Source organism: Tachysurus vachellii, chromosome 9 (genome assembly GCF_030014155.1).
Source record: "Tachysurus vachellii isolate PV-2020 chromosome 9, HZAU_Pvac_v1, whole genome shotgun sequence".
Lineage (NCBI taxonomy): Eukaryota > Metazoa > Chordata > Actinopteri > Siluriformes > Bagridae > Tachysurus > Tachysurus vachellii.
In genome coordinates, this window is record NC_083468.1 from 12,592,054 (window position 1) to 12,608,521 (window position 16,468).

The 16,468-nt window shown below is 40.4% G+C and overlaps 1 protein-coding gene across 1 annotated transcript in view; it reads right to left on the reverse strand.

Annotated features, from left to right (window-relative positions):
* reln (reelin) overlaps nt 1–16,468 on the reverse strand; it is a 395,099-nt gene that overhangs the window by 286,060 nt on the left and 92,571 nt on the right. The window contains exon 3 of the mRNA XM_060877712.1: nt 1,118–1,253. Within this exon, the coding sequence (XP_060733695.1) occupies nt 1,118–1,253 (136 nt within the window). The remainder of the gene's footprint in view (nt 1–1,117; nt 1,254–16,468) is intronic.

A 16,468-nucleotide genomic window follows, 5' to 3' on the forward strand; every position in this document is an offset into this window, starting at 1 on the left:
ATACAACACTGGTAAAAATAAACTGATTTATTAAATAAAACACACAAAACAGGAACACAGACACAACAAAGACATGACAAAAGATGTGACAAATAATGTGACAAAGGACGTAGGAAGAAACAGTGGCGCTTAACCACTTTGGACAGCATGTCTGAGCATGGCTGCAAGACAGTGTGACCAAAAGCCTGATTCCTGACTCCATGGTTCTCTCTCCGTGTTCTCGTCACTGCTCTGGGTTTTACATGATACATGATACACTGTTAGGCAGTATGAAGTCTTACTAAAGTGCTTTAACAATATGTAATCATCATCCGGATTTTCTTTTTTGTTAAATATGAGGTTAGGCTTCTCAAGCCTATTTTAACAACTCCTTTATCCTCTTCCACCCTAGGCCTATGTTTTCTTTTAATAGATAAAATATAGGGACAGTGTGTGCAATGCCAGTGTATGCAAATTTAAAGTTATCTCTAAAGTACTCATTCTTAACTCTATGCCTGTAAATATATGCCTGTAAGACCACTAAATGCTTCTTTGTGTGCCTGTAAAACTTGAATAAATGATATGCCTGTCCAATCACTCCTCTTATGCATACCTCTGCCATAATGCCAGAGGTTGCAAAATCCTAACTTTACCACATTATCACATTCTATTTTAGACCATGGGTTGAGCCATTGCAGCTTATCTTATTTTTTGTTGTTGTCACTGTTTGGCCTGTTTTAGTCGAATTGTTATATTTATATTTATAATATTTGTTAATGTTTTATATTTAACAGTTTCATTTTAAAAAAACCCTGGTGGTCCATCAGCAGGATCCTCCACTCTAGCGGCCTGGGTTTGATTCCCAAACCCAGATAAAATGGGAGAGTTGTGTCCGGAAGAGCATCTGCTGTAAATCATATGCAAAAATTTAATATGCTAATTGGATGATTTACTGTGATGACCCTAAACAAGAAGCAGCAGATGGTCAACAATAGACTCTATATAATGATGTAATGAACATAAATATTTTTAAGTTTATCTGTATATGAATTTTCTTTAAACCACCATTCCCTCTTCACTACCTCATGGTCACTATATTCCAACCAGTTGACACCCATGGGGAAAAAAGCATACTTACAAGAAGTTTATGCAGCCTGTGCCAGGTGGTGGAGCGATCCACACAAATCTGAAACTGGTAGTAGGCAGGAGACTGACATGAGATGCCACCACACTACAAACAAATTGAGTCCCAAACTGCTGCTCTGAGATCACTCCTGAGAAAGACAGCAAAAAACAGCATAAGCATGAAAGAACAAAAAGCTCAAAGAACAAAAAGTAGTAAGCCTTGAACATGTTTAAGGTATTGTAACAATAGAAACAGAAATGTTCTTGGCAATAATTTGCCTACTGCATCAATAGCATTATTTTTGAAGAACATATAGGGACCCAAAGATATGCTCAGAGGAACTATTTACAAATGAGAAATTATTCAGGCACTCCATTTACTCACAAACACTTGCATTAAGGCTTTGAGCATATGGTTGGCCTACGAGAAAATATATTTTCCTGATAGAGTTCAGACTGTCAGGATCCAGCCCGGACTTTGGCCATGTGCTTTTGTTTATGTTCTACGTTCACGTGTCTGCCTTGCCCATGGCTCTTCCTCCCCACCTCTGCACACCTGTTCCTCATGTGTTTAATTGTCAGGGCTATTTAGCCGTGCCACGTTGTCTATGGTGGCGCTATCCTCGTCGTCATTTGTTGTCATCTGTCATCTGTCATGTCTGGTATCGTCTGCATCCTTGTCCCTGTTTCGTGTTTTTTAAGTTATCCTGCATTTGGGTCTTTTTATCCCCATGTTGCTGACACAGACACACTTTCCCAGTTTAAATGTAGATTAAAAACTTAACTCTTTAGTCAGACATACACATAATACATCCCATAATATTGTGCACTATTACATCAGACTTGCAAATATTATGAACAGCAGCTATGTTAATCCTTCTCCAATGCGTCTCTCTTTCTACCCATCCCAAGGCATCCAGAAATTGTACCAGCTCTGATCGTCTTCCGTGTGATGAAGATTTTGAGATGAGGCCGACTCTGAGAATTCTGAGGCATCTAGAGATCTACCAGCTCCAGTTGGACTCAATATGAGGATGGGTTCCCCATTGAGTCTGGTTCCTAAGATCTAAGGGAGTTTTTCCTTGCCACTGCTGCCTGAGTCACCTCAGACTTGCTCATTTGGGGATAAATACATACACATTTAAATATATCTAATATTAATCTTGAATTTTATATTCTATGAATCTTTATATTATTCTTTATATTAACCTTTTGTTCTATGTTTATGTTCTGTAAGGCTGCTTTGAGACAATGTTAATTGTAAAAAGCGCTATACAAATAAACTTAAATTGAATTGAATTGAGCTGGTTTAGGTCATACCTCATTAATAGGATATTCTTAGTTAATGTCATGGATGCATGTATGATGGGGCCTGTTATCTCATTACACATACTCTCATTATTCAAACACCTGTGATGATTCTTAGTGCTTGTATTGGGGAGGTTAAGGCCTTAATTTTATACAATTTTATTCAATTAAATTAAAACATAGAAGTCATCATTCTTGTGAAATTTTAATTTAAACTCAGATTTGGATCTGGAAATTAACTCTTTTAAAATCACTAACCCTTTTAAATCTTATCAAAAGGTTTCTAAAATGAATTATTTTCCCATGGCTTTGTAAAAGTGACTCATAATTTTGGTTAGTATTGTTTAGATTATGAATTTAGATGTAATTTCTTGCATTTTGATATCAGTAAATCTTGTTGAACTCTTGGCCACATAATACCAGGTTTGGCAAACATACGTATCACTATCTGTGATAGTGGGACACAGTAATAGATACTATTTCTTTTTTCCTCTTTTTTATAGGCAGAAGTTGAGGAAGGGCATGGTAAGGACAAGGAAAAGACAGAGGACAAAGGTTATCATAGGTGTTTTTCCTTTTGCTTAAGATGTTCCCATTACACCCTCATACAAACCAGCAGATATTCTGTTTAAAAAGAATATCATAAGAGATTACATAAGAGATATTTTAGGACTTTATTTAAAGGAAAGCTTGGACAGCTTCTTGGAGGAAGAGAAGAGTCCATGTAGTCTGCATATAACTATAAAGTATAACTATTTGGCAGCATTCTGAAATTCAAATGGTAATTAGGAAATGGTCATTAAGTGTTAATTATGTGTACTTGCAATAATATTTTTCCTGGGTGTGAATAATTTAAGACATAATTAAAATTAAAATTATGTACGTCACTCAGGATAAGGGCGTCTGCCAAATGCTGTAAATGTAAATATAAAATTAAATTACAGTGTACGTTAACAATTGTCTTACAGTGTGCGCAGAACGCCACAATGTGAAGTATTGTCAGTGATCAACTCCCTACATACCTACATACATTGTTTTCTTTGTTGTCACTGACCCTGCTACATTATTTTGGTGTTCTCATTGTTTTTTTGGTTAGTTTGCTCTGTTGATTGTCTCTACTGGTCGTTGTATTTTCCTGCCTGTTTTACCACTCTGCCTTGTTTGTTGTTTTGTATTTGTCTGTCAATAAACCCCACTTATTGACTCAATCAATGAGTCATTACAATAACAATGTGCAATGGCTGCCAAAATTCAAATGCAAATGCAATAACTGTTTGACATTCTCTTTATGTGTGTCTTGTATCATCTTTGCACCTGCTTCTGATGGATGAACCAGGGTTGGCAAGTGCGTAACAAATGCAGTGTAACAAATCCATGCAGATGTATGTGCAGTTTTATTTAGCACTAACAAATGAAACTATAGCAGTGAAAGGAACAAACTAGAAAAATTATGAATATGAAAAGCAGCAAATTCACTTTACCATTATATTAAACTAATAACTTATTATATATTTTGGCAAAGTAGTCTTCTGACAGAGTGAGTCATAGAGAAACTATTATACCTTTTATTTATTTATTTATTTATTTATTTATTTATTTATTTATTTATTTATTTATTTATTTGTTTGTTTGTGTGTTTGTGTGTTTGTTTATATTTATCTATCCAGTTACTGAACTGTGGAATAGACTAGAAGAGGACAGAACCAGAACAGTGTAAGAAATTTTTGATGTCCTGTGGCTACAGATGTGCTGAAGTCATTTAAAGCAAGGGACTAAGCTTCCTACAAATTTTTGACAGCTGTAACCATCAAAACGTTCAGTTGTAATAATCTTTTTGTGATACAGTGGTTACTACTCTTTTAATTTTAATTGTATCTATGAGTTTTTGTTGAAGTGCCTTGCATATTTTGTAGAACATGCTAATAAAACATTGTTATACCCACAGCTAAAATTCCTTTAAATTAAGTTAAGAAGATTAACAATATATATTTTTATATTTTTTTAAAAAATCAAGTATTTATGAATTATTCTTTCATTTTGGTCTACAATGTAGGTCTCCATATATGGCACAATAAGATATGCACAATATAATATGCACATTATAGGTTTCAAAAATTATAATCTTAAAACTTTTACATAAGTTACCGCACATAAGTGATTTATTTGGTGTCAGTACTTTGCGTCACTATTTATTTATCGGACAACTTTTTACTTTCACTCCTTACATTTTTCACAAATATCTGTACCTTTATTTATACCTTTCTAATTCTTACATTTTTAAACCAGGCTCATTATTTTAGTTTCAATCTTTATTTGGTGGTATGATCAATATTATTTCCTGGATATAGCGATGTGTGCCACACATATGTTGGCTAGTCGGCAAAGCTACCACGGTGCAAGGCAGAAGACAACTCCGAATGGTTAACGTTATGGATAAAACAGAGGGAGCTAGTGATGTCGACGTGACTAAAAATAAAGACATTCCAGATCACCCATGGCCACATAAGAAGATGATGTTAGAAACTGTCACCGTCAGAAAGGATGCGTTGTGAATTCTGTCAAACTAAGTACTGGCATTCAAGAATTCGCTGTCGAATTTAAGAAAGTACATACAGGTAAACTATATGTTTTTTTTTGTTATCTCTGTCTTGTCATGAGCGAATTCAATGTTTCAGTTACTATGTTTGTCATATAGGTGCACAACTTGCTAGCAGTATTTTACTGCAGTACAAGTGTTTGCTAATTCTTAGCTAAGCTAGATACGTTTGTACAGTTGGCTACCTCACATTTTTATTGGAGAATAAATTAACACGTAGATTTGCAAGACATTTTAAAGAGCGATTCGTCAGGAAAACATCTGCTGTGTAAAATGATAAAGGTCATGAAAATGTCTGTTTTACATACATTCCAAATCATAAACATCTTAAAGACATATTCTTAATGAATATTTAGAATATTTAACATCTGACAGGAGAGTAAATGCTCTAAAAAATTATGACTTCCAGATGTAAACACAGACATCAAATAGACCTCTTCATGATGTACTGTACATGTGCTATGAGGGCAGTTCACCATCAGAAGACCATAATCTAAATCACCATTGGGTACATAATGTTTATTTTAAAGAATTGTAAATATTTTAGTTGAATTACTTTTCTATGGCTTGTCCCTTTCTTGCATGTATGTTGTCATTTTTAGAGAAAGCACACCTTTCACTTGGAGAAATATAACCAGCTTACTTTGACTGCTGTGAAAAGAAGATTATCAGCTATAGCCCCAACAAAGCAAATGTTGTTGTAATCTAAGAGGGTCTCACAGCAATAAATTTATTGTTAATTTAGTCATTCAGGGTTTACACTACTAAATGTTGTTGAACAGGAGGGTTTTAAAGCACTTGTGAATCTACAAGAGTTGTACCAATGTATCATGGCACTGTAAAAAAAAGTTGAAAAGGCAACAGAGAAAATTAAGAAAAAAGCAGAAAGCTGCCATAAGTGAAACTGAGTTCATTCCGACCAGCACTGACTGCTGGACAGCACACCGATGGAGCTTCATAAGTGTTATGGCACATTGGGTAGATCTAAAAACTTTACAGAGATGTTATGCTGCCCTAGGATGTAAACAACTAAAGGGCTTACATTCATTTTTTGCATGTGCAGGTGCCTTGAATAAACTTCACACAGAGTTCAACATCCATGGGAAGATTGTCAGCACAAAAAAAGATATAGGCTTAATATTTTTCTAAAAGCATTTAGAATGGTAAGCATGATGAAAACAATAATCCAGAAACTGTGGAAAGGGCCAGGCCAAGTTAGATGGGCAAAAAAGAGAGTGATGATAGTGATAAAGAAAAAGTGGAAAACAGTGAGAGTATTGAGTTTGTTAAAGCTGGAACAATGTTGGACCAAGATGATGGCCTGTAATATCAACTGCCTAAACACCATTACTTTTCTCAAACTGGTTTGTACAGTGGATGTCTTAGAAGCTAATTCCAATTCAGCCTACAAGCTGCTCTCCTGCTCAACATTTTCAACGTGCTCAAGTCTGTGGAACAAAAGTGCAAGATCCCCCAAAGCTGCTGACATATCTGAAGAAAACTGCAAACTCCAGCTCTTGAGGCCAAATGAAACTCGGAGGAATTCCCTTCTCCCAGGAGTGTTCCGTCCACATACACAAAAAAAATGGCATATTTTTTGTGTAAAACGTGCAGGTGTGGATTCCAATCAGCTGCTTCTCAGGCTAAACAAAGACTTCTGGTAGTAAGGTTGTTTATGACAGTACATGGCCAGTTTTTGTTTTTTGTAGTAATTTGGACACAGAACAGCTCCGTCAGGCCAAAGTGGATGCTCACAGGAATGGGGATAGAGTCTTGTACAAACAGGCCAAATACACACTGGAAAAGGAGATCAGAGTAGCAAAGAGAAACTATTCTGAAAAGCTACGGGCTCAATTTGCCTCTAAAGACTCAGCTTCAGTGTGAAAAGGTCTGAAAGCCATCACCAACTACACGACACCATCCCCCAACACTGTGGTGAATCAACAACTGGCAAACAACCTGAACGAGTTCTACTGTAGGTTTGAAAAAGCCCAATTCTCACCTCCAGTAACCCTTAACTCCAACACACCTAAAATGCAGGTCAGCGAAGATGAGGTGTGTCAGGTCTTTAAGAAGAACAAAAGGAGAAAGACACCAGGCCCAGACAGTGTTTCACCCCCATCTTTACTCGGATATTCAACACGTCACTGGAGCTGTGTGAAGTACCCTCATGCTTCAAAAGCTCTATCATCATCCCCGTCCCAAAGAAACCCAAAATTACCGGACTAAATGACTACAGACCTGTGGCTCTAACATCTGTGGTCATGAAATCATTTGAAAGACTGGTTCTGGCTTATCTGAAGGACATTACTGGACCCTTACTGGACCCTCTGCAGTTTGCCTACAGGGCAAACAGGTCTGTGAATGATGCAGTCAATATGGGACTGCATTATGTTCTGCAGCATCTGGACAGACCAGGGACTTATGTGAGGATTTGTGAGGTTTGTGGACTTCAGCTCTGCTTTCAACACCATCATCCCATCACTTCTTCAGCCCAAATTAACCCAGCTCTCCGTGCCCTCCTCTGTCTGTCAGTGGATCACCAGCTTTCTGACAGACAGGCAGCAGCTAGTGCGACTGGGAAAACTCAAATCTAGCACCCGCACCATCGGCACTGGCGCCCCCCAGGGCTGTGTTCTCTCCCCACTGCTCTTCTCTCTATACACGAATGACTGCACCTCTCAAGACCCCTCTGTCAAGCTCCTGAAGTTTGCAGATGACACCAAACTGATCGGCCTCATCCAGGACGGTGACGAGTCTGCTTACAGACTGGAGGTTGAACGGCTGTCTGTCTGGTGCAGCCTTAACAACCTGGAGCTGAACACGCTCAAGACAGTGGAGATGATCGTGAACTTCAGGAGAAACCCCCCTGCTCTCCCCCCACTCACCATCATGGACACCATTGTCACAGCAGTGGAGTCTTTCAGATTCCTGGAAACCACAATCTCCCAGGACCTGAAGTGGGACATTCACATTGACTCCATTGTGAAAAAGGCTCAGCAGAGGTTGTACTTCCTTCGCCAGCTGAGGAAGTTCAACCTGCCACAGGATCTGCTGAAACAGTTCTACACTGCTATCATCGAATCCATCCTCTGCACTTCAGTGACTGTTTGGTTCAGCTCAACCACCCAATCCGACCTCAGGAGACTACAGAGGGTAGTCCGGACTGCTGAGCGAATCATTGGCACAACTCTCCCCACTCTCCAAGACCTGTGAGCAAAAGGGCAAAGAAAATCACTCTGGACCCCTCACATCCAGCACACTTACTCTTTGAACTGTTGCCATCTGGCCGACGCTACAGAGCCCTGAGCACCAAAACGACCAGATATAGGAACAGTTTCTTCCCTCAGGCAATCCATCTGATGAACACTTAACATACATCTGATGAACACCTAACATACACAGAGCAAACCCTATTCTTACATTGTCTACAAGTACGCATTTATATTTTATTTTTGCACATCTGTATTTGAATTTGCACATCTTTACTTCAATTTGCACACTTATATTTCAATTTGCACATACAACTGTCTATTAGATCTCCTGTGGGCCCACCACCTGCAGGAGGGACCATAAGGGGCTGGTGCAATGTGGATTGGGTGCAAGTCGAAGGTGGGGACCTCGGCGACCCAATCCCCGGACACAGAATCTGGCTCTAGGGACATGGAATGTCACCTCGCTGGGGGGAAAGGAGCCTGAGCTGGTGCGGGAGGTTGAGAGATACCGACTAGAGATAGTTGGGCTTGCCTCCACGCACAGCTTGGGCTCTGGAACCCAACTCCTTGAGAGAGGCTGGACTCTCTACTACTCTGGAGTTGCCCGCAGTGAGAGGCGGCGGGCTGGTGTGGGCTTGCTCATAGCCCCCCAGCTCAGCAACCATGTGTTGGAGTTCACCCCGGTGAACGAGAGGGTCGTTTCCCTGCGCCTGCGGGTCGGGGATAAGTCTCTCTGTTATTTGTGCTTACGGGCCAAATGGCAGTGTAGAGTACCCGACCTTCTTGGCGTCTCTGGAAGGGGTGCTGGAAAGTGCTCCAACCGGGGACTCCATCGTTCTACTGGGGGACTTCAACGCTCATGTGGGCAGCGACAGTGACACCTGGAGGGACGTGATTGGGAGGAACGGCCCCCCCGACCTGAACCCGAGTGGTGTTCTGTTATTGGACTTCTGTGCTAGTCACAGTTTGTCCATAACGAACACCATGTTCAAGCATAAGGGTGTCCATCAGTACACATGGCACCAGGACACCCTAGGTCGGAGGTCGATGATCGACTTGGTGGTTGTTTCATCTGATCTCCAGCCATGTGTCTTGGACACTCCGGTGAAGAGAGGGGCGGAGCTGTCAACTGATCACCACCTGGTGGTGAGTTGGATCCGATGGCGGGGGAGGAAGTTGGACAGACTTGGCAGACCCAAACGTACTGTGAGGGTCTGCTGGGAACGTTTGACAGAGTCTCCAGTCAGAGAGAACTTCAACTCCCACCTCCGGCAGAGCTTCAACCAGATCCCGAGGAAGGTTGGAGACATTGAGTCCGAGTGGACCATGTTCTCCACCTCCATTGTCGATGCAGCCGCTCGGAGCTGTGGCCGTAAGGTCTCCGGTGCCTGTCGTGGCGGCAATCCCCGAAATCGGTGGTGGACCCCGGAAGTAAGGGATGCCGTCAAGCTGAAGAAGGAGTCCTATCGAGCCTGGTTGGCTCGGGGGACTCCGGAGGCAGCTGATAGGTACCGGAGGGCCAAGTGAGCTTCAGCCCGGGTGGTTGCGGAGGCAAAAACCCGGGTCTGGGAGGAGTTCGGTGAGGCCATGGAGAAGGACTATCGGTTGGCCTTGAAGAAATTCTGGCAAACTGTCCGGCGCCTCAGGAGGGGGAAGCAGTGCCCTGCTCACACTGTTTACAGTGGGAGTGGGAATCTGCTGAGTACTTCGAGGTTCTCCTCAACCCAACCGACATGTCTTCCATTGAGGAAGCAGAGGCCGAGGGCTCAGTTGTGGACTCGTCGATCCCCCAAGCTGAGGTCACTGAGGTAGTTGAGAAGCTCCTCAGTGGCAAGGCACCAGGGGTGGATGAGATCCGGCCTGAGTACCGCAAGTCTCTGGATGTTGTGGGGCTGTCTTGTTTGACACGCCTCTGCAACGTCGCATGGAGGCTGGGGACAGTGCCTCTGGACTGGCAGACTGGGGTGGTGGTCCCTCTGTTTAAGAAGGGGGACCGGAGGGTGTGTTCCAACTACAGGGGGATCACACTCCTCAGCCTCCCCGGAAAAGTCTATGCCAGGGTACTGGAGAGGAGAATTCGGCCGATAGTCGAACCTCGGATTCAGGAGGAACAACGCGGGTTTCGTCCCGGTCATGGAACACTGGACCATCTCTATACCCTCGCCAGGTTGCTGGAGGGTTCATGGGAGTTTGCCCAACCAGTCCACATGTGCTTTGTGGATCTGGAGAAGGCATTCGATGCTCTGGGAGTACGGGGTCCGGGGCCCTCTGCTAAGGGCTGTCCGGTCCCTATATGACCGGAGCAGGAGTTTGGTTCGCATTGCCGGCAGTAAGTCAGACTTGTTCCCGGTGCATGTTGGACTCCGGCAGGGCTGCCCTTTGTCACCGGTCCTGTTCATTATCTATATGGACAGGATTTCTAGGCGCAGTCGGGGGCCGGAGGGAGTCCGGTTTGGGGACCACAGGATTTCGTCTATGCTTTTTGCAGATGATGTTGTCCTGTTGGCTTCCTCAAATCAGGACCTTCAGCGTGCACTGGGACGGTTTGCAGCCGAGTGTGAAGCGGCGGGGATGAGAATCAGCACCTCCAAGTCTGAGGCCATGGTTCTCAACCGGAAAAGGGTGGCTTGTCCCCTTCAGGTTGGTGGAGAGCTCCTGACTCAAGTGGAGGAGTTTAAGTATCTTGGGTTCTTGTTCACGAGTGAGGGAAGGATGGAGCGGGAGATCGACAAGCGGATCGGTGCATCTTCTGCAGTGATGCGGTCGATATACCGGTCTGTTGTGATGAAGAAAGAGCTGAGCTGCAAGGCAAAGCTGTCTATTTACCAGTCGATCTACGTTCCTACCCTCACCTATGGTCATGAGCTTTGGGTCATGACCGAAAGGACAAGATCCCGGATACAGGCGGGATCAGGGAGTGAGACAGGGTGAGGAGCTCGGTCACCCGGGAGGAGCTCAGAGTAGAGCCGCTGCTCCTCCACATCGAGAGGAGTCAGCTAAGGTGGCTCGGGCATCTGTTCCGGATGCCTCCTGGACGCCTCCCTGGGGAGGTGTTCCGGGCATGTCCAACCGGGTGGAGGCCCCGGGGAAGACCTAGGACACGCTGGAGGGACTATGTCTCTCGGCTGGCCTGGGAACGCCTCGGTATTCCCTGGAAGAGCTGGAGGAAGTGTCTGGGGAGAGGGAAGTCTGGGCGTCCCTGCTTAGACTGCTGCCCCCGTGACCCGGCCCCGGATAAGCGGTAGAAAATGGATGGATGGATGGAACTGTCTATCATTTATGTGTTCATTTCTTTATTTCATTGCCTATATGTTTACATGGAGCTCCTGTACTAGAAAAAAATCCTCGTATGTGAAAACATACTTGGCAATAAAGACCTTTCTGATTCTGAACTGATATGTATATATATATATATAGATATATATATATATATATATATATATATATATATATCGTCGCTGTCGGGCGGAAACCTCATATGTCCAAATTTGGTCAATTTCATATTTTTTCACATATCGATGCTATTGGTCAGTCCCCACGTGGGTCTGTTATTTTTTACAAGTTTTTAATCAATCTAAAGTCTTGAAAATAGCTTGACCGCAAATCACATAACTCCATTGGAGAGATTCGCAGCATATTTCACCTTAATAAGAATCGCAACGAATCAACACGTCTTCTGAGGTAAATGTCTTCAAAACACTGGGCTCAAAGAAAAAAAATCTTGTATCTTCTATACATATATACATATATACATATATATATATATATATATATATATATATATATATATATATATATATGTGTACACGTGTATATATATATATATATATATATATATATATATATATATATATATATATATATATATGTATGTCCTGTGTTGAAGTGAAGAAGGCTTCAGAATATCCCTCTGCACTGTTTACTGCAAAATATTGGCATCTGGAGGGTGTAAGTGCATCTGCACTCACAGTTAGGTAAAGACATTTAGCCAATGGCCTGATATAAAGAAGGGCCACAAAGAAGCCACTTTTCCCCAAGGGAAACATCAAGAACAGATTGGAAATCTGCAGGTGCTTCAATGATTGAACAGCATAAGATTGGTTATGTTCTCTAATAAAGTCCCCTTCCACAAGTTTGAGACATCTTTTCTCATATTACACTGAAAAAAATTATTCTGACCCCTTGTAAATGTTAAGTTTTTATCTGGTTAATTTCACTTATTTTAATGTGTTATTTAATCCAAGTTATTTTTTATTTTATTAACTTTCAAACTCACTGCCCTTGTTTAAAACAAGCTAATTTCATTCAATTAAAAGTAACTAGAAAAAAATAAGTTTTCCATATACTTGGAAAACTTGGAAGACTTTCATTTCCATATACTGTCCGGTCTGCGCATGTGCAGACACATTTTGTTCTGAAGGCGCCAAGGCGGGGGGATTGTACCTGATGCACTCTTTTGAATGCTGCATCCAGCTCTGCATTTTCGGTAAGCAAGTAATTTATTGGTGTGTTATATTTGTTACTTAAACAGGGTTCTGTTTACACTTTAAAACATTTGATAGAAATGTGTTTAGCTAATGCTAAGTTTGTGGGTATTTAATATAAATTACATTAGCTAAGGTTACAGCGACTAGTTTAACGTGAGTTGTGTAAGGTTAGTAAGTTAACTTAGCTTAAGTGTAAATACGTGGTGAATTCAGTGTTTGTCTTGTTAGACTTATTTATTTAGTTTAGGAAGCCGACTAAAAGCAAAACAGTTTTACGAATGTTAACGTTAATTGTAGCTTCACCTTCCTGTTTAAAACAAGTTCATTTCATTCAATTAAAAGTAACTAGAAAAAAATATGTTGAATTTAATTTCCATATACTGTCCGGTCTGCGCATGTGCAGACACATTTTGTTCTGAAGGCGCCAAGTCGGAGGGATTGTACCTGATGCACTCTTTTGAATGCTGCATCCATGAATAATAACATTAATTGTAGCTTCACCTTCCTTGCTGTCTAGGGTCTTGCACATTAGACTGGCCAAGCCTAACGTTACATTAACGCAGGAATGTCGTTAGGGGGTGTTATTTTTGGGGGTGTAGCGTCTGGTACCGGTTGTTTAGATTCCATGTCCCAGGCACCCCTCTTAAACTTCGGCATCTACATCTTCAACCGATGAACAATCCAGTTTACAATTTTATTGAGGGACTGCATTCCACAGTGTCACACAGACACACACACAACTGGCTCCAGAATGTCTGGATCCTACCTCAAACCAGATAACCATATGCCGCTTCTCTGGTTGAATTCATAGGGACCCTCAACCAGAACACACACACACAACACAATGGGACATTCCTTTTACTAATAAAATGAGTAAATAAAATGCCCCACATACCACGGCATTAACCCATACTCGTATGTATCTCCTCCCCAATTATAATGATACTCTAAGATTCTTATTCTTGTAACCTGTTGTAATGTGTTTCTTCTGTTAAGGCTTGCCTGACTTAAAATTATTTGCTCCTTACTTTCCTGACAATGGTGTATTTTATTTAGGTATCAGAACACAACACTGTATTAACATCAGTTATACTTTAATTACCGTCCCTGGCATGTTAATGTATACTTGTTCTAATGCTGTATGTCCTTTTAAGGTCTGATGTCAGAATGTATACAAAATTATCTGTTTTTCACTTCCCTAATGAAAATGCATTTTGTTTTGTGTTTCATTTTTGTTTCTTTTCCTTTATCAGAACACAATATCGTAGTAACATCAGTTACATTTTGATTACTGATCTGTATATGTAATGTACCGCTGCCTTTATACCATCATTCCCCTTTATGTTTAGTATCCAAATGACCACAAAATTATCGGTTACTCATTCTTCAAACAATGGTGTATTTTATTTGAGCACGAAAGGCGCCATACCATCTTAATACACCTTGGATAAAACTTTAAAGTCATCTAAAAGATTTATAGCTAAACCACGCCCACAGACACCTGAAACAAAGGGAGTTTTTCCCTCCGAAATCCAGGCCATAGTATTGGCCATCTCCCCAAAGATGGGTGGAGTTGGGGACCTTTAAAATGTCACAAACACCACCAATCCTTGGTCAGACTTTCGGAACAGCTTGGAGATGACTCCATCTTCCTTCAAGGAACTTCCAGCAAACTTCACTTCCAATAACAACAACTGCTCTGATCTTCAGGAGAACTTGGAAGAACATCTGACCCCTCCCTAACTGACTCTTCAGAGATTTCTCTGTTGCATCCGGACTCTTGTGCAGCAAGCCAATGCAAGTAACCGCTTCCTTTACCAACCAATTTAGATGCATATTTTAAGTATGAACCTTGTATTGAGTCTTAAGGTGAATTTAAGTTTCCGGTGACGATTCCCCAGTTAGGGTGTGATTCATTTTGAAGTTTAAGCTTGCCATTCCTTTCCTTCCTTTCTCTTTCTTCTTTCCAGTCTCTTCCTCCCTTTCCCCAATTTTAATTTATTTTGTGTATTTTTATTTTCATCTTTGTTTTCTCTACTTCTTTTGTTTGTTTGTAGTTAGCTTTATGTTGTGTTTGTCTCATTCAGTAAGCGCCATATTTTTGTTCCACAAGTGATTGTCTCTGAGTATCGTCACAAATGTAAGGTACCTGCAACATCTGGTCTGAACTACATGCTCTATTAAGTTAATTTAATTTATATTATGGTATAAAGTAAAAGGGAAGTGCGTCTTTCTCCGCCAGGAAGACACCGCCTTCATAGAATTAATAAAGGTTAAATAAAAAACCCAAACAAATGTGAAGTGCCCCTGCTGAAAAATCCAGCATAAACCAGCATGAATTCCATGCTGGTCCAGGCTGGTTTTTACTGGTTCATGCTGGTATAGCGCTGGTATAATGCTGGTCAGTGGTGGTATAGTGCTGGTATAGCTGGGTCGCCAGCTGGGTAGTCATGGTGTTATCAAGCAAAACGGGGCTGGTGTAGCTGGTTAACCAGTATGATCTTTCTGGAATGAGCTTTATGGGAACAACCTTTATTTTTGCTTGTGTATGTTTCTATGTAACAGATTAATATAGGATTAAAACACAATATATTGGAATATATTTAATTATAAGTGTGTTATTTCTTTTGCTCCCTCTTTTGAATAAAGAACTGATATAACAAAGCTCAAAACCTTTGAATAACAAAGAATAAAAACATTTAAAAATCGTTCGTTAGGGATTAAAGTGTCTCCACAAATTAAATATAATAATACCAACAAATGTTGACTTCCCGGGCTCCATGAGGGAAGCAGCATATAAATCATACAGAATGATGGTTTTTGAAAGATTATATACATATATATATATATATATATATATATATATATATATATATATATATATATATATATATATATATATAATATATAAAATCCATTTGTCTCAATTAAGAGGTAGTTAAGTTGATTGTTTGTTTTTTTAATAAACCGGTAATGTGAAGAGATATTACCCAGCATCAGCGTTGCTATGCAACCTTTAAAGCAACTATGTTGCTTTATGTTCTATGTTCTGCTTCTACACGACGAATCTGCTGATGACTGGGAATCAGAATGTTTGCATACGTGAGGTACCTGGATGACGGCTGCACAGCAGTTGTTTCAACTAGCGATATTAAGGACTTTAATTACGACATGTTTGACCAAACTCGGGTTTATTCGGTACGATGGAAGCAAGACTTCTTCAGGGCACAAATACTGATGCTTAAAGGTATGTAACTTAAGCAGTAGCTGTTTTATCGTAACTCGTTCACTGCACAATATAAACAAATGAGTGATATAGTTTTGTTTCTTATTTTGTTTCTATAATTTTTCAGAGAATAAAGAAGATATAGAGCAGGAGTTGTCTAAAGGCAAATGACTCCAGGTGGCACCTCTTAAAAAACATGGTCATGGCCACCACATACTTACTTACTCACATACTTGTTACTCGCTAAAAGAGAGAGTGGAAGCTAAGAACAAAAATGTGTGTTGTAAAGGTTATATTGTGTAACGTTATTTGTGCACGTGTGTATATTACAGTGTGATGGCAAATGTCAAATATTTTAAACAAACTTATACATATACATTATACGTATATATATATATATATATATATATATATATATATATACGTATATATATATATATATATATATATATATATATATATATATATATATATATATATATATATATGAAGAAAGCCATGTAAATGATTGATATGAATGTTTTTCTTTATT